We start from the raw sequence: 27,359 nt of genomic DNA on the forward strand, positions 1-27,359 counted from the left end.
AAATTGATTCTTTTTGCCAAAGAAGGTAGACACAGTCTCCAGTTCTGCAGAAGCATTGCAAATGGCTAAGACTTGATTGAAATTCTGTACAAGACAGGGGACTGGAGAACGTATCTTCTGACGTCCTCTAAGTAGTTTAAAGAAGTATTCTTGAGCGTTCTTGGTCATTCTGAAAATTGAGTGCGTCTTAGAAAAACAGTACGCAGAAAGAAATAGTTTCAGAAAGTTCAGAAGTATTTAAAAAGGTATAAAAAATCACATAAAATTTAAAAATAAGTATTGTGTGCTGAAGAAACAGAGATAGCTACACTTTTTTAGTTCCCCTGCGCTTCTTAACAAGAATGGTGACAAAGCAACGTAAGAAGTTGTGCTCTACGCCTCACTGCCTATTTTCTCACCCTCAGCTTAAAAATAACAGCTCTGTAGCACCTTCTGTTTTCCCGTGACATCTACACGTACTTTATGAATAATCTTTAGGGGGAACGCTGTGCTTGGTCTCTGATTGGGATTTTCCCGGCTTACCCAGTGTTGACTTAACCCCGCTCGCACACAAGTCAAGAGGAAAACGCGCGTTGATTTCAGCGTGAGCAGATTTTGACTTTTCAGAAATGCTCAGCCATATGTGTTCTCGTTTTGGAAGTGTCATGTGGTTGCGTTTGGCCCATGTCGTGTTTTAGTCACTCAGAAAGAACACGCGGAGTTCCAGCCTGTCCTCACCTGCCCTCGCGATTGCGAGAGCCGGGGGCCTTAGGGAGGTTTTGAGGGCCAGTAGTTTTGCTCTTGTCCTGTTTTGGGGGTTTGTTTGTTTGTTTTTCTTCTCACGTTTTGAGAAAACACATTTCTATTCTAAGACAAAGGGAATGCAAACATTTCCAATTGGCTGTGAAAAATAAATCTGAGAAAAACTGTTTGAACTCAGCCTATATGTTTCATTCAGTGTGATATAATGCAGTATTTTTAAGGGGGTGAAAAATAGTTTGGAAACAAACCAGTCTATTTTAACTTTATTGGAAACCTTTTTATTTTTCTTTAAAAAACAGTCATCAGAATTGACACATCTATGAAACATTTACTTATGGCTGAGTGGGATTTTCTGAGGGAAAAATGTTCCACTGAAAATTTCCTTTTGTTTTTAGGGCTTCCTTGTCTTTAATGTGCTTAGACCCATCAATATCAAAAGGCAGCTTAGGAAATACTCTCGGTTCGTGTTGTGTGCTAGGAACTGCTTGAGGGCAAGTGGAAGGGCTCTGACTTGAGATCGTAGGTAGCTTTAGCTGGGATATGTATCTGCAGTGACAGTTCATAGCCTCGTATGATAATGTGAATTTCAGCAGCTATGAATTAGGAGCACAGCCCATTAAATCTTGTGCTCCTCAAGGGTAATGGCGCCTGGGAGAGGGGCTGGGAGAACAGACCCGTATCCGCTTCATCCATCTCACCTGAGCCCATCTGTGGTCACGAGCCGGAGCCTTTAGTTGCACTAAGTGTTTATACAGCCTAACGCTTTGCCTAAAATCACATGAGAAATCAGTGCTAGAAGAAGGATTTAAAACTAATCCTCTCTGGATCTGAGCTTAATGTCCTTTCCTCTGGATTATCTTTCCTAGTAGCATCCCTGTCCTCCCATCTGCTTAGTCATCTGTAAGGTAAGCCGAGCCTGCTAGGCAGAGCTTTTCTAGCAAAGTCTATAAGCAAATTAAGGAGACAAATGCAGTTAATCTGCGCTTTCTCCCACATTCCTTGTGTCCTGCCGTCACCGCATGGTCTCCACTGTAGTCAATGGGGGTTTGCGCTGGACATGCTACAGCTCTTAAGCATGGTTCCTGATCTAGATCTGGGGGTTGAAGGATTTGCTGTCCCCCTAATGTGACTGCACATCGAGATTTTCTGTGACTTTGTGACAAATGAATTGCTGTCTTCATGCCACATGGTTGTCCTTGTTTAAACACAGCGGTTGGAGCAATGTGAGTTGGAAGGAGAGTCAGCTTGTGACTTTGAAAATGTGCAAATCACCCAAAAGAAATTTTTCTCAGACATGTTTATGGTGTTTCAGCTGAGGTTCCATGAAAAGTGCAAAAAATAACACTCCTGTGCCTAAAAACAAGGTCCCAAAACAAACAAACCCATAATAAAGAAATGCTTGCCAGGAGTCATAAAAATCTTAAACTGTGATTTAATATCCTGTCTCCCTTTTGTTTTAGTGGAAAAGGTCATATAGATGAAAGACATCTGCTGTTGTATCTCTCTTGGATTTCAGGACAAGACTAACTCCTATTCTTGGCTATTTTTTGTGTCAGCAAATTGCCATGAATTCCTTCTATTCAATTGTCTTAATGTGTCAGCTCTTGAAGAGACTGAACAGCCCTGTGGACGGTGATTTCAAATGCCAGGATGCATCCCTTATATTTTATTCTTAGAGATGGATGCACGCCTGGGTCAGCAGTGGGTGAAAGATGTTCAGATGTGGCTGGGTTGATCGGAATGAGCTGGTTGGCCAGAGCCAAGTTCTGGTGGCATCTTATGGTAAAACTTTGGCCATGATCAAGTCAACCAATGAAGGTTTTGTTCTGTGTATCACAGAGGACATCATCCTAGTGAACTAAGCATAGCCATAGCAGGAGGGTTGAGAACTGGCACGCATTTGTCCACACCATATATTGCTAGGACATTTTTTGGTGCAGTTTTGGCCTACACCAACTCCATACAGGGCTTAGTCACAACTTGGTGCATGGACAGTTTAATACAGGCCAGGAACTGTTTCCAAAACCCCCATACTTACGTATCCTAGTTGTTGGAGACCCAATGAGAGGCCTGGATGTCCTAGACACCAAATGGCTGGGTAGGCTGGTGGTGCTGGTTGTGAGGGTTTCCTGCTTGCTGGAGTTGCACAAGTACACAGGAGAGGATTTAGTGTTCACAGACCAGAGAAATAGAGAAGTGAGAGGGAACAGGACATTGCAGTCCACTGCTAGAGGCATTTCCCTGAAATGAAGGAAGAGAAGAGCAACAGCTCCAGGCCCTTATTCATAGGGTTGCTTTCAGGAGTCGGAAGGATGTGGAGAGGTAGCAGTTCAGCTTGCGACAGGTCAGAGACAGAAGGTGGCATCAAAGGCTGGTGGATGTTGATAGTCAGCAAGAGTTTTAAGGTGGAAAGAGGATAAACCTGGAAAATAGAAGCAAGTAGTTAATGCTTGATATGCTAGAGATGGACAGAACTGGGAAAGACAGAAAGACAAGAGGTGACAGGGCAAAAGTAAAGGAAAACAACTGGCCTGCCTCGTCCTTACTCTTCAATGTTCTTACCATCTTTGTGTTTTTTATTAAATCTATTTGAAATGTAGCCAGCTCTGGACAACAATGCATTAACAGTCTTTGATTTTTCCTGGCAACTTCTTATGTTTTTTTTCAGTAATACCACCCCAGTTTGAAAAATGGGTCTTTCTCAGAAAGCAGTTGCATTGATGAGCAGGGAAATTGTGAGCGTCTGGAGCCACGGGGAATGAAACCCTATCCCTTGCTGAAAGCCAAGGCAGCATCCCCAGCGAGAGCGGTGGGCTCAGGGTGTCACAGGCAGAGCTGTTGGCTGCTGTACTGTGAGCTGCAAGCTCCTTGGGGACGGGATCTGTGTTCTTGAATTCCCTTGTACAAAGAAGTCTTGACTTTGACGGCCTTCAGGCATTGCGAAAAAACCAAATGTTACACAAGTTGTCCTGTGAGCAGTGGAAGTAATGAAACATTGGCGCCATTGGATTCTCTGGTGTCTGGTAAAAGGTGTCAGCCTTTCTTCTCAGCGGGTCTCTTTGCTGTCTCCAGCTGCTTGTTCTCCTCCCGGCGGCAGGAGGGGTCTGTGCAACCCCCTTGACAAGTCACCGACTGTTCGGTTGGTGATGGGATCCACACCACACCTGCTTGCCCATGGTGCACGCAGCAGCACCCTGCGCTTTTTGTCTGCAAAGCCGACCTGATTAAATCAAGCAGTAAATAGAAAATAAAACATGCTTTTCCCTCTAGCATCTAGTAGTCCTAGTTATCCTAGGTCCTCTGACAATATCAACTACGAAATTTTTCAAGAAGAATAGGTCTGGTTTTACTTATTTCTTTATTTATTTCTTCTAATTAAAGCTGTGCATTTAAACCGTCTGTGATAATTTCTTTTCCCAGCTGTACGTGCGAAGTGTCTCAACAGGACCGTAAAAGCCATGCTAATTTATGTGAGGGCAAAATTAATATTTAAGATGGAAAAGCTTTTGCTATTTTTCTGTTTGCAAAATGCTTTTGGGTCTCTAAGTAGAAGGCACTGTTGAAAAGCCAATGGATGTGTTGGCTTTATTGTTTTTATTAATGCACTTTCAAAGCAACTCAGAGATAGTTTGCTTGATACCTGAATCCGAAGTGCAAACCACTTTGTCGTTTACTAACACAGAAAATGTGAAACAAAGTGGATGCACCTTCTACTTTTTTTCCCCTGTCTTCGTTTCTCTGCTTCTTGGAGATAAAGATTTATTTTTTAATAGTTCAGAACACTACCTTTTTAAGCACAAAATACAAAGAATTTATATTTGTTTTTGCTATGACTGTAAGCACTCTTCCAAATCTCGCACATTACACTCCCATGAAAAACTTCCATACCAGGAAGCTTTGGAAACCAGCACTAACTCCAGAAAGAATCTGCACTTATATTTTTGTGCAGAAGGGACTCCGAAATTGTGATCCTTATCTCTGCCTCTCTCAAGGGGCTGGTTCGAGGGCTTGCTGGCATGTGTGGCTCCCGACGGAATCAGCTGGAGCTGTAGGTGCTTGACATAGCGGGACTCGAAGCTATTGCGGCTGAGAACCAGTTCTGCTCTTGAGACACCAGTCAGGCTGCAGGGCAATCACCGCCTGCATTTCAAGAGGGTTAAATATACAAAAGCATGGAAAATAACTGAAATTCCTGGTGTGGGAAGGCTGAAAGTCTAGCCCTTAACTTGAAAAATAAATACCGTGTCTTCATGCTCACGAGCCACTTGTGTGTTTACTGGAGATGGAGGGAGGCTGTCAAGTCCTGTCATTGCATCAAAGACAGAAAAGACAACCAGGGTGACCCTGCTACCCGTTCTACTCTGACACCCGGTGTCCCCGGTTGCTGTGGCACAGGCCGAGCACCGAGCCGTGCTGTGCTGCCATGTCACAGAGTCACAGAATCATTTCGGTTGCAAGAGACCCTTATTGAGTCCAACCATAACCTAACCTAGCACTAAACCATGTCCCTGAGAACCTCATCTCAACGCCTTTTAAACCCCTCCGGGGATAGTGACTCCACCACTGCCCTGGGCAGCCTGTTCCAATGCCTGACAAGCCTTTATGTGAAGAGTTTTTCCTGTTATCCAATCTAAACCTGCCCTGGCACAACTTGAGGCCATTTCCTCTCATTCTGTCACTTGTTACCTGGGAGCAGAGACCAACCCCCTCCATGCTCCAAGCTCCTTCCAGGCAGTTCAGAGATCAGAAGGTCTCCCCTCAGCTCCTGTTCTCCAGCTGAACCCCCAGGTCCCTCAGCCGCTCCCATCACACTTGTGCTCCACGTCCGCAGGAGCCCCGAGCCCCGAGCTAAAGGCGGCCTGGACTCGAGGCTTCCTGCCGCCTGTTGTTTCTGTGACTGTTTCCCATAAGGACTGTTTTCAGCTGGGGTCCTGTTTTTGTTGTAATTTTTAAACGTAATTTGGGACGTTAACTTCAGCCAGCTGAAATTATTTCCTTTTTGCCCACCTTACTGAGAAGGTTTATAAATATCGAGTTACGCAGGAAGCAAATTCTCTTGTTATCAGATTGTCCTGTAGTCACTTTTCTTTTCCTCAAAAGCATAATGGCGAGCTTTATCAGAGCTCAGTCATTTGTTTCCTATTAAACACAAGTGATTAAGATACTGTTTGGCTCACTGGGAAGAGTTACTGACCTGTTTTGTCTGTAAACCTAGCTTTAAATTAGGAGACACCTGAAACTGGTAGGAAGTGAATATGAACTGGGTTTGAGTTCCATAAGTAGAGATTGCAGTTTCCCAGTGGGATGTGGTAAATAGCTGTCACCAAAATAATATTAATTACATTATCATCTCCCAGAGCAGTCCCAAGAGATGCTAAAATAGCACATGTGCCACTTGGGATTAGATGCTCAGACACCAAGATCAGCGTTTGCTGCTGCCTTGCTTTGCCCTGTGCGGAGCACACTGTGTTACTGGGGGAGCTGCATGAGATAAGGAGGCTTGGATTTTCTGTGTAATTGCTTGGGGGTTTGCTCTCGTGAGTTTAAAAATCAGAATACCATCTAAAGCAATAGCTGAATTTTGTTTTTCTGCCCCGACACCCTGAAAGGAATGATAATAACAACCCAAAATATGGGTTTGTAAAACACCTGAACAGAAAATGTTTCTTGCAGCAGAGATTGTGTTTTCCCTGTCGGTTTGTTCAGTCCGGAGTGACTCTCAGTGCCACACAAGCAGTATGTAGACCTCATTTATCAGAATCACACCCTGTGTGGTGCCCCTGGCATTGCGGTGCTGCACTGCGCTACCAGCACTGTCACAGGCGCCGTGGGCTGCACCACAACCGCTGCCCTTTCTGAAGCAGCACCTTATAGACTTTTGCTGCAAGAAACTCTCTGTTAGTTTTGGTCGGCTGGTAGGAGATGGGCTCTGGATGCCCAGCAGGTCCGTGGTGGGCAGGAACCTGCAGGCAGGTCAGGCCACTCTCACCCCAGGACTTGCTCTGCAGCAGGTCAGGAAAAATGGAAGTAAGCTGGAACTGCTGAGCCAGATGCCTCTCTTAGTCGTTTTGGACCATGTTAAGTCTTCAGGGAGACTGTTTGGCCCCATAGACCCAGCAGCCTTCCTCCCTTGGGTATTGATAAGCGGCAGAAGCGAGAAGCAAGCAAATGCACAGTTCAATGACAGCTCGTCATTAACTTCTCCGCTGTTAATTGAAGCTCAGCAAGCCGGATACACGTGGCATTGAAGTACACCAGCCTTGGAGCTAGAATTGAATCTGACCTGATAATCAGACTTTTCTGTCTGGGATAGAAAGACGTGAACCTGGTGGTTTGTTAGGGACATGCTGGCAGACACTTAAAGACAGCAATACTGCAGACACCGTTATAATTAGCTCAGTCAGAGACTGAGCACATAGATTTACTTGAAAACCAGTGTGTCTGTTCCTTGGTTGACGTGACCTCTGTGGAAATACACTGCTGAAAGGATATTTAGACTTTAGTCAGCTATTTCAATGTTACACATCCTCGTTGACAGTGTTATGTATTACTGCTATTAATTAAAGATATCAGCATGTACCATAATGAGGGGAAAGACTTATGACATAAGAAGTCACTTTACCAATCTCAGAAACTGACTGGTAGGTTGATACTGTGTTTTTTAAAAATCAGAAAGTGTTCATTCTTGTTCAGGTGGCTTAATTAGACACCAGAGGGGTTCACATCTATTCAGATGAACAGGAAAGATGTGCCATTCACTGCTTCAAAACGGCTCAAAACTAATATAACTGCCTTAAAACAAAGGGCAGCTTTCTTCCTTGTTCCTAGAACTCCACACAAAAATCTGAATTGAAACGGGATTGCGCAACAAGAAGAAAATAAGTAAGTAGACCTCATTCTGAACTGTGGAAGAAGTTGTTTCAATAGAAAAGTGTTAGCCAGCTTCACAAAATGTCACTAGCTGGATGAAACTGGTCCCCTAGTATTTCCTGGTTTCGTTACTGCTGAACAGGGGTGATACAGGACAATGAAAGAGGGACGTTTTGTGGAGAGGGAAACATAAAGAAAATTTTTGATTTTTATAATACATTTTGGGTTTGTTTTGGTTGGTTGGTTGGTTTTGTGTGTTTATTTGTTTTTCTGTTGCTCTCGATTTTTCTTCAAAACAAGAAGAAACAAGCTCAGAACTGATTTTTATGGTGCAACTCACACTCCTCCAATTTAACTTTTTTTTTTTTTTTTACACTTGTTATATCCAAAGATCTGGATCTGATTTTTAATTTTTTTTTAATATAAGCAGACAGTCTTTCTTTCCAAAGCAAGCGGGATAATCCATGGCTGCTCGACTGGGCCCAAAAGGTTCTGTTTAGTGCTGGAGTCAGCAGCAGTTTCCTACAATGACTCGGTTTGACCCGCGCTGCTCCGATGGGCTGGGGCTGGCAACAGTCTCAGCTTCGGCCATCAAAACATCCCTTTGTGGCCAAGTGCCCTCCTGCTTTCTCTGAAATATCTGGTGTCAGTTTTAACAAGAGGGGAAACAGACGTTCGTCACCATTAATTCGTCGGACAATTAAACCGGTGATCTCTGACCTCCTGCCATTATTGGCTTTCAGACCCAGGGTAAAGGCCCCACAGATATCTGTTCTCTGTCATTCCCCGTGAGCTGCTCTAGTGTTTTATTTACTCAGAGGCTTAGCTTTTGCCCACCACCAGCCAAATGTATATGCTTTGTAATAAAAATTGCTAATAAGCTGTCCCAGACAGTGACATTAATCTCAGAGCGAGGATAACAGAAAGCAAAGGGAACAGCTGGCTGTCAGGAAAGCATGTGAGTGGGAATTATACATTTATTTAGATTTATGTACATATTAGAAGTGTCTGTCCCTGCCTGCCGCTGCTTTGGGTGCTTTGGACTAACTTGGGCATCCGGCACCTCTCTGAACCATGGTCAGGGTCTTCACGCTGGGTGATGCGGGATCGCTGTGTGGTGATGCTGTTGTCTTCTTGCTTCATCTGCCAGGCTGTGACGGCACCCAGGTTTTGCTCTCTCTTGGAGCGTGGTAGGGTCATTGTTCCTGTTCGCCTGTTTCCACGCTGCACTGGCTGTAATCAACACCTTGTTTGAATTCTGGCCCAAAGGGCTGCAGGGAGAGCAAGTGGAAGTGCAGGACTTTGTGAGCAATGAGGAAATAGTTAATCCATCCCTGGCACAAAGCTGCTGTTTTGTGTTTGCTGAGGTGGTGCTCACCACCACCAGCTCTCGGGGTGGGAGGGAGAGGCGAGACAGAAGCGGGCCAGCTCCTTGCATCATCTGACGCTTACGCCATGCAGCCTTCAAGCCTCATTTTTCAGTCGCTGCTTTTGAAGCACTTCATCAGCTAATCAGAGGAACGCTCTGCCTTTGCTTTACGACAAATTTCCTCTTTTTTGTCTTCTACCTTCTGATTTTCTCTTATTTCTGCTTTTCTTGTTGAGTCCTTCAACTGGTAGCTATAGTAACATCCATGAATGAGTGACTGTAGTACACCGCTCCGACCCGCTCCCCTCAATAAAGCTCTGCCGGGCTTTCAGACGCCTGCAATGGTTTGGCTTCCTCTCTTACAGGAGTTCCTCCAAACAACAGGGACAGGCATCCTTAGCTTGGGAGCCAGCTCCATCCTGCTCGCTATTTGCAGCTGCAACCCGCAATATATTGTGGCAGAAGGAATGAGTCACTGCCAGAGCAATCTGTTACATCAGATAATCACAGATTACCTCCATTAACCTGAATCCCTTCTGTAACCTTTTACAATAATGATCCTAGATGCTGACGCATACAGTTGTGTTACCATGTCTTGGGCTGTCAGTGATTTTTGAGGACATTGTTTTCATAGCTTCCAGGGGTGATTTAGCAGGGTGTGACAGTGAGATCCGCAGTAGAGAATTGTTGGTACGTTGATGGTGGGCAAGATGATGGAGCCAAAGCCAGGCTTTGTAGCTAAGTAAGGGGGAGAATTTGTGTGAAATGCAGACTCAAGCCTCTTTGCTCATTTTTCCCCCCACTTTTTCCTTCCCCCTGTGGTCTTAACCCTTTCATCCTCCTGGCACTGGTCACACCACAAACTCCCACAGTGCTGCGACCTCAGTCTCCCACAAATCTGTCCACGGCCATTCGCATCAGCCCTGTGCACCCTCTGCCACCCCCGCTGTACTATTTACTAACTACTTTTTTCTTCCAAAGCCGAAACATGTGCCAGCACCTTTTCCTCTCTGCCAGCCAGTCACTGCAGCTGTAACCAGGCATTTCAAGGTGGTTTCACCCCCCTCTCCACATTTCCTCCATGGCAGGCGTGAAGGCTTATCATATAGCTGGGATGAATCTTTGCTTTATGCACACACCTGCAGGTGAGAATCTGGCATGGCGGTCAGCCAAGGAGAGCCAGGAAGATGGACAGGGTCGTTATCTGCTTTTGTGTTGAAGAAAGACGTAGCCAATCTGATCTCAAACAGAAAGTAACCCAATCTAAGGCACGTTACAATGATGTTTTTTTTTTTCCTGGCTGGCTCTGGAAACAAAAAGGCTGAAGTGTCACAGAAGCGATGTTCCTCTAGAACTGTTCTGCAAGTATAGCCCATACACTCATTCTCAGGAGCTTCCTAGCCTAATTTACACAATTTTTAGCTTGTTTACATCAACTGTCTGAGAAGTGTTGAGAGAAAAGCATTGGTCCAGCCAGGCATCACTGAAGGACATGTTTTATGGCTGTTGATCTGTCATCATGCACTGTGAGACCAATGTAATAGCCCTCTAGACCATTACAAATATACAGAAGTGGCACAAGATAAAAATGTACTGGACACCTGAAAACACTTCCTCAGTGCCCTCCTACTCCAGCATTCGCATCAACACCTTTGCTGGGCTGGGATCTCTGGTGCGATTAAATGTGGGAGGAGATACTGTGGTAATGCAGCGATTTGGTAGAGTATTTGCATTAAGAGGTGGCATGAAGGGCTGTAAAGTCACTTCACATCAGACCCTGTGCAGCTGAGACCCATGTGTTGCATCTCTAAACATTTGGGGTCTGCCTGCCAGACGGCAGGACTGAGATCCCAGGTGCACTCTCTAGATGCTTGAGGGACTTGTCTTGCTCTTCTGCCTCCTCTGTGGGGACTCTATGCTGTTTCTGTCTTGCTTTTCCAGTGGCTCTTTTCCTGACTCAGACGTAAAACATCTCAACGGAAAGAGTGTGCTGTTATTTATGTACGGAAAACAAAACACATCTGGATTTCTGGGTTCTTATCAGGACATCTCAAAGCTTTATTGGTTCTACCAATTAGGTGGAACTAATAAATCGGTCAGGCCTAATAAAACAGCCTGTCCCAAATCATTAATTTTTCATGACATTTACTAAAATTCTTTTCTTTAATCCTGTTGGCACGTTTATTTAGGTGAGGGCAAAAAACCAGCGAAGAACATAACTCTCAGATCTTGGCTACAGACTGCTGATAGGAACACACTTGAATTTCACCTCCCATCCAGCTGGATCTCCTCCCCATAGTTCAGAAATACTCCGTATAAAACTCAAATGTCAGGAGCACAGAGGCTAAGTTCTTTTTTTAGAGAATGCAGAACTATTTGTGGGAGAAAAAGCCCACACAGCTCTTTGATGAGGACAGAGCGAACCCACATCATTCCCCAATCGGGGCTGGGTTTTTTTGTGTGTTCTCCCTGTAGAACTGGCACCAGAGTTTTCAGAACAGCCGAGCCTCATGAATTTGCCTGTACCAGGGCCAGGTTTCCTTGTGTGTTCCTTCTGCCCCTTGTGCCATTGTGTCGCCAAACATCAGAATTGCACCATGTGGCGCAGCAAGTCGGCAGAGCCTTCTGAGACTTCTGGTCGTTTCTTTCAGTGTCTAACTAGGACCCACAAGTCACTTGAAGGTATTTTGTCTCTAGGGGCCAGCCTTGAGAACATTTGAGTTGCTTGAGGAACGCCACAGAATCCAGGAGCACTACTCGTGCTACATGGGCAATGGGTGATACATGGACCGTATGTGGGTGGTTGAGTTGCATTTGCAGGTCTGGGCTTGGAGGTGTTGGTTAGCAGCTTGCAAACGTCTTACTGAAAACAGGTAATAAATATATATAACAGAACAGGCCGTAAGTTTAAAAAGCCACTGCTTAAAGAGGAGTTAATATCTGGAAAGATGTTATCAAGTCGTATTTGAGCAGGATTTCTGGAGCAGGGATTTGCGTTCTTTCTCTGGAAGAATGGGAAGCAGATCTCCTACGGTCAATGTAAATTGCAGCTGTGCAAATTAACTTAAGGGAACTGGTAAGGAATGTGGGAATTTTGATTCACTTGAACATTCAGCTGTGGGGAGGCCACGTTCCTTGTTTAATTCTTGTGTGCGTCAAAGCATGTGATGGTTGAGAACATTTCTGACAAAAGAATCTTCCTTTCTGAGAATGAACTTTTGTCAAAAATGAAAGGGTTTGCAGCAAAGTGTCTACTTAAAAGAAAAAAGGATTTGGTTTTTCTAGCTTCTTTTTTACAATATAGAAGCATCATTTTAACGGAGTAAAGAATGTCAATTTACTGTACCCATTTTGTTCCAGTGATATAATATATCTTAATACCCTATTTGATATGTTCTATGATAATGTTTTGACATTAGATAACTGAGATGACTCAAATGTTATCAAAATGAAATGGTTTAATGTCTTTAAATCAGAATTTTCTGGAACTTTGAAATACTGACTCTCAGCTCCAGTTTGGAGAAAGACTCCACAGAGATATTTAGCATTCCTAGCAGGGTTGGTCACCCTTAGTAATCATCCATCCCACAGTGTTACAGACAAATGTTGTCTGTTATCTACATCACTGATGGACAGAATCTCTTCATACTCTCCAGGTTCATCCATCATAGTCTCTCTGTGTTCCTCCAAGAGACCTTAGAGGTCCAGAAACAGCTTCTAAAGGAGCATAGTGGCTCCAGGTTAATTTGTTGCCTTATCTCTTCTGCTCTTGTTGCCAACTACGATGTCAAACGCTATCCAGACACCCTTCAATTGAAGCCATCAGCACAGTTCGTCTCAACAGCGTGTTGAACCATTGAGTACATGGTAGCACATTCCAAACACAACTAAACTGCCTGGATTGGTGCCAGTGGCCTAGTTTATTTTGAGATCGAGAATAAGAAGTTAAAATTTTGGGCTGTGCCTAGTTTTACTATTTTAGATGATAGCTGGTTTTATTTTTGTAAGATTTACTGTTTGTTTTTCTAATAGATTGTAAATCTTCAGTATACTTTGCGTCTTCTGCATGATTTTTGTTTGTGGTATAATAGCCAATAATCTGTTTTGGTTCTTATTTCTCACTCATCGGCTGCAGATAAGCACAATGCAGTTAAAATACAAGGCATAAGTGTGAGAGATGCCATAACAGACAAATTAAAGGCGATTACGCAAGGGAAAACTAAAGTGCGTCCAGGGAAATCACGTCACCAAACAACTCCTCGCTAACACGCATAGCAGTGAAACGTACACCCAGCATATGTGAACTGGTCCCCAAAACCCAAAGGCAACTTGTTGACATAATCCATAAAGTGCATTAAAAATACCCAATGGAGGATGTAGGCAGACTTGCGTAGAGAATGCCACAATTTGATGCTCACTGGAGACCAACACCAAAGATGAAGGGCTTGTTTTTTCAGTTTAGTTAAGATCCTTTCAGTGTGCCCGGACTAGACATAAAGGTAGCTTATGTAAAGGCTTCTTTATATTCCTAGACTAGTACCAAAGTGGCCTTGACATATGATAGTCGAGCCCTGAGGATCAGTCTTCAAAGACTAATCACAACTTCTTCTGTCCCTTTGGGGCAGTAGATGGTATTAAAGCATATTATTAACATATACATTATTATTACCATATAAAATGTGTTATTGAAGTTGTGTTTCAGTCACTCATCAGTATTTACAGTACTACTTGACCTCTTTTTTGAATAATAGGTAGATATTCCTGCAATAAATATTTGTTTATGAACAGTGACTTCTGTAAGACAACATTAAGATGACTTTAGATGCCAGTTGTATATCAAATGTTTTGCCCTCTGGTGCTCTGGTAACCAGATTGCAAAGCCAGGCTGACTCTATTGGGGAAAAGCTTGAATTTTTGCTTATGAAATTCCCATCTCTGTGGTTCTGGAGGCTTAAATGTGAAATAAATCTCTTGTTCATTTCCAAAAAGCAATGAGACGATTTACACAGCGGTTGTTTGGCTTATGTATTTGCAGCAACATGCGGATGATCTATGTGCAAACGTGCCGCGACAGCAGAGAAGACGGGCACAAAACCCTTATCACGGTGTCACATTCTGAGTGTCGCATTCATCAAAGAAGGCTGCAGGAGATAAAGACAGATTAGCATCGATACGAGGAGCTGTGTAATGTGATTCTCTTTTGAGGGCATGTTGTGGACTTTTTGTTGTATCTTTGAAACCAGAGCCTCTTAGGGACTGCTTTGTGGAAGCATTGCATCCAGGTGGAGGGTGGACACCTACCTGCTTTTGACAATCCAGCCCTCGTTCCCTTTTCCTTGAGGTGATACTCCATAAATGGGGTTCTTAATGGTCTCGTAAGCGCTTGTTTTAAGCACAGGTTAGTCAAGAGTATTGTCTAAAGTCTTGTAAGGATAAAACAGGGTTCCTGGGTTTTTATCTGCTTTCCCAGATGAGAAGCGCAGAGACCGAGCAGTGTCTTTCATTCTTTGAAAACACTTTGTATTTGCTAGTACAGCTGAGTGTAGGTGGGACTGATATGAAGTGATGGTGAACCTGGGTGAATTTCCATGTGAAGCAGGTCTAAGGAGGGTGGAACTCTTTGCCTTACAGGATGGATGAGTTAGATATTAAAAGGCCTTAAGGAAAAATGGTGGGCTGATAAGTTTTACTCATGCTGTCTCATTAGGAAGAGACGCTCCAGGAAAATAAGCAGTTCCGCGCTTTTTAAAATTTATATTCTTTTCCTTCACAAATACGTGGTTAATCTCTGGAACTCACACCCACATGAAGGAAAAGGGCATTCAACAGTCCAGGCATTTACCATGAGCATAAGAACAGCCTGAATTTAAATAGCATAGATTCTAAAAAAGAAGACATTTTTGGAAGCAATACACCTTCATGTCTTGTTAGCCGTATCTAATTAATAGGATATGGAAAAAGCTCCTGATTTCCAAATACTTCAGAAATAGTTTTCTGAGATCTTCCTCTGAAGCTGCCTGTGATCTGCCCTGTACTAGACAGACCATTTGTTTAATCTGAAGTGGCAATTCTATATGTACCATGCTACATTCTCTCCCATTTCATGGGAGAGAGTAAAGGAAGGCTGGCAAGAGGAAGAGGAGAAAAAATGTAAACTTAATTTGAGTGGAAATAGGGTGCTAACCATGACTTTTGGACTTTTTATATGTTTTGGAGTTTGTTTCACTGCTTTCCCGTGCCGTGTAATCAAGGCCTCGCAATCAGAGCGTGCAGAGCTCTGTTTTCTGTTGGGAAGGTCTTGGATGAGTGCCGAGCTACTCTTGCGAAATGGAGAGACACAAACTCTAGTCGTCCTTCAGTGATCTGTGCATAGTTTACCTAAACTGTGGGTTAACTTGGTTGCAGACAGTACAGTTGAAGGCGATGAAATGTTTGGCCATCTTGTGTTATCCAGGCCTGGCATTGTGCGGTGTGATGGATGCTTATCAGCTCGGGCAAGGACGGAGCAGAAGTCTGAAGCCAGCTTAGCCAGGCTGGAAAGCCGCTTTGCATGGTGGCAGGAGGCACTGCAGGCGAGATGCTGGGATGAATTCTCCCATCGTTACGTTTTACTTCATGTTATGAAATAGCTTGAATCAGGAGAGCAAGAGCGTGGCTTGATCCTGTCGTTAGCAGGATTAACACGCTCCTTGGCTCCTTGGCTTCAGCTCATTCCACTGTCCTTGATTTCTTGTGCCACTTAATATCTCACTGGCTTAACAACACGCAGGTGCTTTCCTACCTCCTTTAGATGTTAAGAGAGTAAGTATATCCTGAATAACAAAGGCAAAAAAGTAGGCACCTTAGATTAAGAGTGACTCCTGCTCACAAAGGTTTAATGTGTGTGCCTCTGGTTATGTCTCTCTCCTTGCACACAGGGATCAGAGCTGGATTTTCCATCTGGCGTTACAAGATGATATGGAAAATGACATGTATTTTTCAGTAGGTAGGATGTCAAGCAAATACTTTTGTTTCCTGTAGGGCTGGTTGACAGCTTAGAGAATTGGCTTCAGTGCTCGGTTTGCAATTGCTGAGCGGTTAAGTGGATGCAGGGGAGTGAAGCCGAGATTTCCCGCTGTTTCTGGGAGCTCACCTTTTGTCATCATCAGCAAACCAGGATTTTAAAGCAGTCAGACCCTCCAAGACCACATGATGGAACTCACATCTAAAACATGGCACGTCTGCCTGAGAAGCTGCCTTGAAGATTGCAAATCCTCCTGTCCTGAACAAATGGTGCAAGGGCAGCAATCAAGGCAAAGTGTGAAAAGCTTCCCTCTGCAACCTGCACAATTACTGACCTATTCAGAGAAACGTCCCCTTTTAGCTTTTAGCTCCGCTAGACAATTTACCCTGTCTCAGCTGTCTCAGTGCATTAAGTCCTTCAAAACCCCTGGAATTAACATTTGGAGCCAGCAAACACTGCTGGCTCCACAAGAAAAGCTGAGAGTGGAAAGGTCAGGTCGATTAAAGCAGTTGATCAGAATCTTTAACATAAAGACGTCACAGGCAAAACAGTAACGCTACTTCACGCTCAGCTAAGAGCACATGATTCATCAGGCAAGGCTGCTTATTTTTGGAGAATGGCCACAAAAGAGAAGGGGAATGGGAATGGGAAGGGGAAGAGGGAGGAGAGGAGAGGAGAGGAGAGGAGAGGAGAGGAGAGGAGAGGAGAGGAGAGGAGAGGAGAGGAGAGGAGAGGAGAGGAGAGGAGAGGAGAGGAGAGGAGAGGAGAGGAGAGGAGAGGAGAGGAGAGGAGAGGAGAGGAGAGGAGAGGAGAGGAGAGGAGGAGAAGATGTTGGCTGTAGCAATCACGGTTGTAACAGGGGACCACCGAGCCCTTCTCCAGTTTTGATGAAAATTTAGTATCAGAAATACATCATCCAGTTGAATGGATTTTTAAAACATTCTGGCCCAGCTTAGCAGGATCATTTCATCTCTGCTCAAATCTGAGTGCTGTCATTCAGAGAAAAGGGCTATTTTATGATGCTCCACACTGCTTGATACTGCTAAAGATGTGACCATTTTGTGAGGTGGCTGGAGAAGCCGGTGTGCTCCGAAATCTCCAGTGCCTTGGCCTAGAGGGTGGACCTTCAATGGGTGAAGATGCACCAGTGTTGAGCAGATGCAACCTAAAGGATGCTTTCGGCTGGCTTACTCCTGCTGCCTCCTGTGTCCAGAAATGACTGGAAATTGTGTTCTAGCAGCTGCCCAAGCAGCTCCATACTCCTTGTGCTGCCTGCAGTGCCCACTCGTACCTTAAAGGATCCAGAAATCCAGATGCAAACGCTGTTGCTGTCAAAGGGGGATCATTCTGCTTTGACACCAGCCCAGCTGCTTCCCTCCCTCCCTGCCCTCCCTTTCCTTCCCATCTCTTCCCCAGTGCTAATCAATCTACATTTAATTAATTTAATTCCCATAGATGTTTGGCATCAGGGCATAGAACTCAAAGTTTCCAAGATAAATGAGCGTGAGGAAGAACATGAAGCAATAGTTCAGGAAAGAAAATGCAGCCAAAGAGAATGAGTGGTGGAGAAAAAGAAGCAGGAATTCCTGGAGAAAGTATCATGCACCAGAGGAGGGTGTGAAGGGAGGGGACAGAGAAGGTTAAGTACGGTGTGATGGGGCAGAAGGGCAGGAACACCAAGGAGTGTGCAGAAGGCTCCCGGAAGAGAAGGAGAAGAGTGGGGAGTGGAGATGGCAGCCTGGCGAGCAGGAGTGGCTGTGCAGGATTGCAGGAGGGGGCTTCATGGAGGAAAAAGCCAATGGAGGACCCTTGGAGCTGCTGAACCCCTGCAGCCACTGGTGAGCAGAGCAGAGCTTTGTGCTCCAGGAGTTGGTGAACAGATGGTCTCAGTGTCCACCCCAACTCGCAAAATGCTTCTCAGCACCTTGTAGCATACCTGGGACCTTCAGCATGCAAGAGCAAATGTTGTATGCTGTGAGAGGGGACTAGGCTGCTTTCAGTGGTGCCCAACAATAGGATGAGGAGCAACAGGCACAGGCTGAAACACAGGAGGTTCCACCTGAACATGAGGAGAAACTTCTTTCCTGTGAGGTGCCAGAGCCTGGCCCAGGCTGCCCAGAGAGGCTGTGGAGTCTCCTTCTCTGGAGACATTCAAACCCGCCTGGACACGATCCTGTGTGATCTGCTCTGGTGACCCTGAGTGAGCAGGTGGGTTGGACTGGATGATCTCCAGAGGTCCCTTCAACCCCAACCAGTCTGGGATTCTGTGAAGAGAGCAAGACAGCTTCTCTGATGCTGTGGCTGGAGGAATGGGGGAAGAAATTACTTCAGCAGCAATGTTTGGGATGCGCTCTGCTTAGAGTTCATTATAGAGTTCATGTATAGGGTACATCTGTGTTGCATAACACTGCCTGGTGTGGAGACGGTCACAGTGCTCCGTGCTTTGCTGGAGACTAATTCCTGGAAAGGGTAACATAGCTGTGCTCCCGGTAGTCTAAACAACCTAGTTCCTCTGCAGCTCCTGCAGATATCTCTGCTCTACATTGCATAATGTAGACATAGAATAAATTCTTGTCAATAAGAAGTTTAAAATAATTCAAGGCAAGTTCTGCAATGACGAAACCACTGGCCACCAAAAGCGAAAGAGTAAAAGGTGAGATGCAGAAGGAGCACTCCTGCGTCAAAGGTTATACTGTGCGATCAGCAGCTCCCCAGAGAGTGCAATGCTTCCCAATTTTTTCCAAGACTCAGGTTGTCTCTGTAACATCTGCTACCTTTTAAGTCAACGCTCTCCTTATTTAGCCTGCAATACCATGTAGTACCCAACACACCCTCAATCTGCAGTTGTGACTCTACCAGCCCTTCTGCAGAATTATCTCAGCTCTGAATTAGTCATTCGACGTGCCAGCGCATGTAAAATAGACTCAAGTGAATCAGATTTTGTGTGCAGAGGCTGAATTGCAGTAACTACAGTGACTGGGAGAATCTCAGTCTGCATCTGGGCTTTCACATCCAGAGGGATGCTCTTTCTCCTTTGGCTGCGCAGCTTCTCCGAGCGGGACAGGCAGACACAGGAGCCAGGGATGAACCCCCCTAAATCTAAATCTAAATCTAAATATAAATATAAATCTGAATCTAAATCTAAATCTAAATCTAAATCTATCCTCTTAGGCTGAACTGCTTCAGATGTGAGTGCCCATCTATTAGATGTGCAAGCTCAGATGTGGCACCTAGAGATGCCAGCGGTGCCTGCAGCAGGGTGTTCATGAAGCGACATTGATGAGGGACATTCATCAGCATGGGAAGGCTGAGGGGCTCGGATGTTGTTCAGCCAGAGCTGGAGGAAGCCAGCTAGGTTGTTCACCTTGAGGACAGTCCCATTCAAGAAATCTCAGGGAAGAGTGAGAAGGGGCAAAAAGAACCAAAACGAGATTTTCTCTTCATGAGGGTATTATGTTAAATTTCTCCCATTGTTCTCCTCCTGTGTAAGCAGCAGTGACCAGTGTCTATGTCGTTGGTGGTAACACGGTGTTGGCAGAATATGTGATGTGAGGGGTGGATGGTGAGAACTGAATTTTGGCCTTCAGTTTCTGGCACTTGTTTTGGGGTGGAATCAACGCTCATCCCGAAAACAGAAAGGGGAGATCCAGGTTGAAAATATGTGAGCTGTAATTTTACAAGTTTATTTGACTTGTGTGAAATGGCTGTTGGCCAGGGCAGAGGTGATGTTGGAGATGCTCGTGAGTTCATCACTGTCACCTGAACTGGACCTGGTGGACCCATCTGAGCTTCCAACCTTTACTAACCTGGTCTTCTGCCACATGCCGCCTCCTTGATCTGTGCCAGCCCAGACAAGCTCAGACTTGATCTGTACATCTACCCACAACGTCTTGGCTTTAATTATAAATTATATCCATAAGAACTGTGAGCGGGATGCTAAACTCTGGATGGTACTAAGTCCCCAAAGCAATCTAATCCTGATCTTTCTTTCTCTGCAGGGGGTGGAGGGAAGCGCAAAGGCAAAAGCAAAAAGTGGAAGGAAATCTTGAAATTCCCTCACATTAGCCAGTGTGAAGATCTCCGGAGAACAATAGGTAAGAACCTTTTCCCTTCTTTGGAAGTATTGCCTAAATAAAATGCGCTATAAAACTGGTTCAGCAGAACGGCATTAAAGGTACTCATCACTGAGTGAAATCAGTTCAGAGGTGGGCATGCAATGAAAAACATCTCCCAGGCCCTTTGCTTGGTGTTCATGGGCTCTGGGAGACAAAGGAACTTCACTGTTAATACCTGGCACGTGGGACGGATGCTTTGACTTGGTACCTACCAATGTGGCTGTAAAAGGACATTCAGAAATGAATCCCCTCATCACGTCCTGCATTCCCTGGTAATAACGAGCTCTTTATCAGGGAGGAAATGAGACCTGATGAAAGCAGAGAGATTACTGATGTAGTGGAAGGTTAGTATTAATTATACTCTGGATACGATGTTCGAAACGGCAGCTGCTGCCCTCAGCCTGGCAGGTTTGCTCAGCAGCATCATCCTCTGTTCACAACACCACTTCATGTATTTTTTTAATAGGACATGTACATTTTTTTTTTAAAATAACTTTGTTTTACTGATGTGGGCCAAACACTGCAGATTAGGAAGGGAGCTTGCAGCGGCCATTTCCATAACACATAATTTCTCCTGCTCGTACCTGCCAAAATGCAGCATTCTTTTGACCGCTGCCTTGGCAGACAAGTCTAGCAGCTATCTCCTTGTGAATTCTCCACTGGAAAGGCTGTATTATTGATCTCACCGCAAGAGGTTAACTCCAGCAGCTGAGGCTTCTTTTCTCCCCTACACTGACATAAAATCCAGCCACTGGCAATGAATGAATGAAAGGCAAGAAACTGCAGCAACTGAGATAACGAGCAGCATTATTTGTCTAACTTGAGTGAACTCCTGGGGTCTGAGTGACAGTGCCCTGGCACTGCCTACGTTCAAAATTCACAGTGTATTTTCGCAGAGAAAATATGTGGAATATTTTGAAAATCTTTTAATGGTCTCCTCATCTGCTGTAGAGCTACAAGGAGGTAAAGAAAGGAGGGGGAGGCGGGAGAAAAGAGTGTGGGTTCTCCCAGTTTATGGCCACTCGACACACACACAAACCTTGGAACAATTGCAGAAGGTACAGAGCCTGCTGGAGGCAAATCTGACTTAATATAATGTAATTTGCATAGGGAATTCTCTCCGTTGTTCCATCAGCCTTGAGGGGGAAACAGCACCAGATAAAATGCTTGCTCTTTACAAATATGTAATATGCTAGCAGGAGTAATCTTAAAAAAAAAGTCTGGCAATGATTTCTGTTTCTGAAATGCTGTTTCTGGCTTTTATTTTTGTGTCAGCTTTGTCCTAAGAGTAATTTGGTTTGCATTTTTTTGTGAATGAATTGGTCAAGTAACAGGGCAAGAGCCCTTGTGATGCTCTTGGTGGATTTGGCTTCACTGCAAAGACTCCCTGTTGACTGGGAACTTTAGCGACTGACTTTTACACCATGGGAAATAAGGCCAAATCCTTCTTCTGTGACTCTCGTTTTTATTGAGTAGCCTTCCCGCTGAGCTGGATGTGATTACACAAGGCATGAGGAACTGCTCAGCCTGAGGAAGGTCATCTGTCCTTGCTGGCTCTTCCATTTCTCAGTTAATCTAGCTGAGGTTGAGACATCTCAGACAAACAGTCGCTGTTTATAAACTTCTCCTTGCTCATACACGGGATTTGACGCCTCTTGGATGAGCCAGACTCTCTGGTTCTCTGGCATTAAGTCATTTGCACGTGTGTGGTTCGTGTGTGGTTGATCCGAGGCGCTTGGGATGGATCCGTTGCACGTACAGATTCATTGCACTGGGCCCAGTATGGCTCGTGGATATCCAGGGACAAGTCACCACAGGTCATCGATGACAAAGGCCATTGCAGATGGCTTTAAACTGCTTCTTTTATTGTCTCTGCTGAGGAAAAACAACCCCCATGGCTTTAACCCATCTTCATTTGTTATTACCTGCAAGTCCGTTAAAAGGATCTCAGGATTTCGGGTGACAAGGTGTCTCCGCAGGTGATTTTGTGAGGGAATGTACTGAAACATCTTTCTCGAACCCTCAGCTGAACTGCTCTGTGATTTTCAGGGGATCCAACTGCTCGGTGTGTCTCCCCCAACAACTTCTTACCCCACTGGTCAGTGCCAATTTAATTTGAGAATGAAGCAGAGACCCCCGAGAGGCTTTTTCCTCCAGTCTCTATGGAAACAGGCAACCAGCGGAAAAAACCACTTTACACAAAGGCTACAGCCTCAGTTCAAGGTGTTTAGAGATCCAGACAAATTTTGGTAGGTTCTGCTCATCACAGACCTCTTTACCGTGTGTCAGCCTCCCAGCACTTTTGGTCAGACACAGTCTTGCCACTTTATGTTCAAAAACCCCAAAACATCATGCAGAGTCTTAGAGGGTTGTGGGAACTGGAGGACTGGGCTGCTGAGGTTTTGTTGTGCTCCTCTTCTCTGGGTGCTTCCCAAGAGCCTCCATGGAAAAGCTGGAGGCAGGGATGGGGTGGACTTTTTGATTTAGAGGGACTGCTGTGAAGAAAGGCTCGGCTTAGTTTAGTGCAGCCATAAGCCACGGGTGGAAAATGCTGCTGTTGTAATTGTGGCAATACAGCCTACGTGTGTGCGTGTAAACGCCTGCATTTTGGTGTAAAAACGTGTGTGCTTTTGCACCCCGCTAAGGTGTACTGAAAAGAGGCTGTGTCTCAACAAAAAATAGCGTAGTGTGAAAAGTAATCTGTGAAAAACAGGAAGGCTGAAGTAAACCAAGGGTCTGCGACCTGTGTTGACACAATTATGAGTCAGTTCATACCTTTTGGTTCCCTCTGTGTTTACAGGAGACTCTGTGTTTGACTATCCATCATCTGGTGTCTTACTGAAAGCCTTGCTTAGTAAAGCCCTTTTCCCCCCTTTTTCTTGTGCTCAGAAACAAAAATCAAAACACCCGAGAGAAACACTGGTTTTTGGTAAATAAACAAATACTGGGAACATCTTTATTAAAAGTACCGTTTAGCCATAGAGCTATTTTTTTGGATTGCACTTAAAAGCAACTTTTCTCCTCTATTTTTTGTCCAAAGTACGCAACACCTTTTGGAGGGAAATTCTGTTGTGTGCTAATTAAATGGGAAAGTAGAACAGCAGGGGTGTTCAGAGGGATGCTACACTAAAGCCTTTACTGGGCTCTGAGAGAGGCTTGTCTATGTGCTATAAATGGCTAATGTATGTCTCTATTTGCAGCCCTCTTCTCAGCTGTATTTAATTTTATTAAAAGAGCTGACCCTTTCTAAGTTCATATTGGCATTGGCAGCCCTTTCAATCGATGAAAACTGCTGTTTGAGACACTGGTGACAATGACTCATATGATGGATGCTGCTAGTAGATGGTGTTCTGCTATCTAGAACTCAGAGATGATAGCTTAGCACAAGAGAGATGTTTCAAGGGAAGGGAAAAATAACAAGGCACAGCTTTAAAAATTCCTACATTTGACACCACGGCATGAAGAGATGCCACAAGTTAGGGATACCCACTAGTTTAAAGGCCATCAGTAAATAAAAATATAAGAAAAAGTTGTAATTTCAGAGGCCAGAGTGTCCTTTTGATGATAAAGGATTCTGGATGTCTGTAAATATTTCTGAATGACGCAAAAGGTTCTGTTGGTTAAAAGTGTGGAATTTTTATTTCTTTTGCTCAACCCCATTCTGTGCTTTTTTCTCCCATAAAAAAGCTGCTTGGGTGAAAGAGTTGATTATTCTGATCTTTGGCAAATTTTCTTTCGCAACTGTCCAAATGCTATATAATAAATCAAGACTTTTTTTCCCCCTAGATTGAAGTTTGTGGGGAAACAGCCACAGAATGTGTTTGCTGTTTGTTGCATAGAGTGATTTGTTGCATTATTGCAGAAAACTTTAACTCCTTCAGTAACGCAGTTTCTGGTTGTGCATTGTACTCGGGTAGATGGAGAACTCTAGTGATTTTTCTTAAATATTCTTATTCAGTGAGATTTCAAGGCCAGAACGATCAGCCCCATTAATGCTAATTTTGCCGTGCTTGGTTTGAATGAGGAAAAAAAGTCCTCCTTGTGCCATTTAACCTCTTATGTGACGTTTGCGGCCCATTTATCCAGAGTAAAAGTAGCGTGAGCTTCCAGTTCTGGCAGGTTCTTTTCAGCGTTGTTAAAAATACTCTTCTGTGTGAGAAACGCTTTGTGGAGACGCTGAACAGAGTAAGTGGGACAAAATCAAAACCACAGAGTTCACATGCTCACTTTTTAGAAACGCTGGCTCTTTCCCCCCCTGCTTTTTGGTATTGTACTTTTCAAACGCACTCAAGACCTTCACCTACTTTTTGTGTTGGTGCAGGTTCTCTAATGGGTTTCAGACCCACCTAAATGAGGTTTCTTGAGCTGCCAGCATGGATGCTGGTAACAATCAAGCAGCAGCAGCGTGGACATCAGTGTAGGAGAGATGCTTGAGTATGTATCCAGCTTCCAGGCAATGCCAGCAGCCAGCACTGAGCTCCATCCTGTGGTACAAAAACTGCTGCTATACCCCAGTTATCTTGTTTAAAGGTAGCATGGGCACCTCTGCTCTGCTCCATGGTGCTGGGACATCTTTCCTGAATTCCCACCAGCTGTTCTGAGGTTCCTTGGCTTCAGAGGTTTGCCACATAAACACTTGGGGAAGGGGTCTCAGGAAACAAAAATATGAGTTTTCAGGCTACTCCTGGGGGAGGCTGCCTTGGAGATACCAAGTGACATGGCATATTGATGTCCTGATGGGATAACGTGTCTGTGTGGCACCTGAGGGATGGATCTGCTCAGGGAACAGGGAGGTGAGGTTGCATCTGGAGTGCGGCAGCCAGTTTTGGGCTCCCCAGTTTAAGAAGGACAAGCAGCGGACTGCGAAGATGATTAGAGGCCTAGGGCACCTTTCTTATGAGGAGAGACTGAGAGAGCTGGGTCTGTTCAGCCTGGAGAAGAGAAGCTGAGAGGGATCTCATCAGTGTTTATAAATATCTCCAGGGTGGGTGTCAGAGGATGGACCAGACTCTGTTCAGTAGTGCCCAGTGACAGGATGAGGGGCAACGGGCACAGACTGAAGCACAGGAGGTTCCATCTGAACATGAGGAGAAACTTCTTTCCTGTGAGGTGCCAGAGCCTGGCCCAGGCTGCCCAGAGAGGCTGTGGAGTCTCCTTCTCTGGAGACATTCAAACCCGCCTGGACACGATCCTGTGTGATCTGCTCTGGTGACCCTGCGTGAGCAGGTGGGTTGAATTGGATGATCTCCAGAGGTCCCTTCAACCCCAGCCAGTCTGGGATTCTGTGATTCAGTGAAATGCAACACATGTCCCCATCCCAAACCTGAGACTGTGCTGGTGTCGCTCATAAAGCTCAGGCACTGGAACTGGGAAAGAAAAGGCATCAAAAGCCCCGTCTGATCAAAACCACAAAGAAGTAGCCAATTTTCTCTCCACTAAATTCTTCAGCTCTAATGTTTACAGTGACTAAAAACCCAAGATTTAGAAATGTAATTCTGAAGCCAACAAGTAGATCAAAGGAAATAATCGCAGCTTGCTTTTCACTGTAAATAACCAAGCACAACTGGCTATAACTCCTGCGATTGGCTTATACTGTTGGTCTGAATACTACAGCTAAGGCTGATCTCATGTTTCTGACTAAAACTAGAGGTTGAGTCTTCGAGATTTTTTTTAGAAAGCATCAGCTTTCCTTGCTAAAAAGTTTACATTTTAATAAAAATAGTGTTTCAACAAGTCATCCGGGTTCTGTGGCATGAAATAACAGTGAGGGGGATTGTGTCGTGTTATCTTTCTAAATGTGTAGGCATACGGGTTGCTCTGGATACAGCCAGAGCTGGGTACCCAGCACGGAGCTCGGCAACCCCTCTGGAAGGCACTGGGCTTTCTGCAAACCAGGGGGAATGGAATCAATGGAGTAAAAAACAACAACAACAAAAAACCCCAAAACCACCAACACCCACCCTTCTCCTCCAAAAAAGGCAAAAAAATAAAGAAAATTTTTTTAAAAGGATAAAAAAGACCAACAGGTGACATACCATATCATTGTTATACTGTTCACTGAAATATGTTTCCAGACAAATTCAGATCACTTAAGGCCCAAGCTGATAAACACATAGGGTCACACATAATTTTTTATCCGCACAGGGAGTCCCTTTAAATTGAGTTGACACCAGATGGGGTTATTTTTTCATCCATCAGAATTGTGCTCTGTAGGAAAATAAATGTTCCCACATTGGTGCCCTTAGGTGGCTGCAGCATAAGATACATTCCAGTCGCTGTCAGCAGGAGCAAAGCGATTTCTTGCAGGTGTTCTTGCAGCAGGCAGTTCCTGAGCCAGGTGTGTCAGGGCAGGGACGCTGCGGTGGGGAAGGTCCCTGTGATGGTTTTAATAACGCTAATACAGAAAAAACCCTTGAACTGATTTAATTCTAAAGAAGAAACAGAGCCCTTCACTCTCATTTTCTTTTTCCCTGTGTTCTACAGCAGACACAACTTTCCTCTCTCTTCCTTGAGCCAAAAGGTCCCTGTTGCTCCTTCGAAGTACAACTTACACAAACTTCCCAGCACAGACCTTGCCTTCAGCAGTACCTTGTAGTTTCTTGGATGTGACGTGCTGTCCCATATCATGAATACATCTACATTAAATTAGATACTCTTCAGGGGCAGAAACTGGCTGCATGATAAAAGCTGTTCCAGCGCACAGTGATACGGCTGACGTCAAAACCATATTGTTTGTTTACAAACCCACAGTTGGTTCAGCTCCTTTCTTTAAAACCCTCAGCTTCAACCATAATTCTATCATAAACATAGGTTCGTAGTGCTCTAATGATGGACAAACACAGCGATGTTTGGTGCCCTTGCAAGATTAGCTGTATCCAGTTTATAGTGATGGGTGGAATTGAGAAGGTTGTTTTTTTCTTGCATTTCTATTTTTCTTTATAATGCCATCACAGAGAGTATGTGAAAAACAAGCTATTTTATGCATCTAGTGAGACTCAAGAGTAACACCGGGAAAACAGGCTGCTTACAGGCTGCTTGTGCTTGACAGCTTCCAGGACGGGAAGGGGACGCAGGGGAAATGAGTTGAAATGATCTCAGCCCACATTCTATTTACAGAATTTATTTCACAAGACTTAATCCATTAAGCATTACCTTGGCAGGGGCAACCCGGAAAGAAAGCAAGAAAGGCGCTGCTATTCTCCATAAAGAACAGGCAGCAAATCCACATCTCCTTACCCAAAGTGAGTCCACATCAGTCATC

At 44.6% G+C, this 27,359-nt stretch overlaps 1 protein-coding gene across 2 annotated transcripts in view; it reads left to right on the forward strand.

The window, feature by feature from the left end:
- GRK5 (G protein-coupled receptor kinase 5) overlaps positions 1–27,359 on the forward strand; it is a 167,468-nt gene that overhangs the window by 49,781 nt on the left and 90,328 nt on the right. For both annotated transcript variants that reach the window (XM_071812195.1, XM_065842993.2), the window contains exon 2: positions 19,982–20,077. In XM_071812195.1, the coding sequence (XP_071668296.1) occupies positions 19,982–20,077 (96 nt within the window). The remainder of the gene's footprint in view (positions 1–19,981; positions 20,078–27,359) is intronic.

This window comes from Patagioenas fasciata, chromosome 8 (assembly GCF_037038585.1).
Source record: "Patagioenas fasciata isolate bPatFas1 chromosome 8, bPatFas1.hap1, whole genome shotgun sequence".
NCBI lineage: Eukaryota > Metazoa > Chordata > Aves > Columbiformes > Columbidae > Patagioenas > Patagioenas fasciata.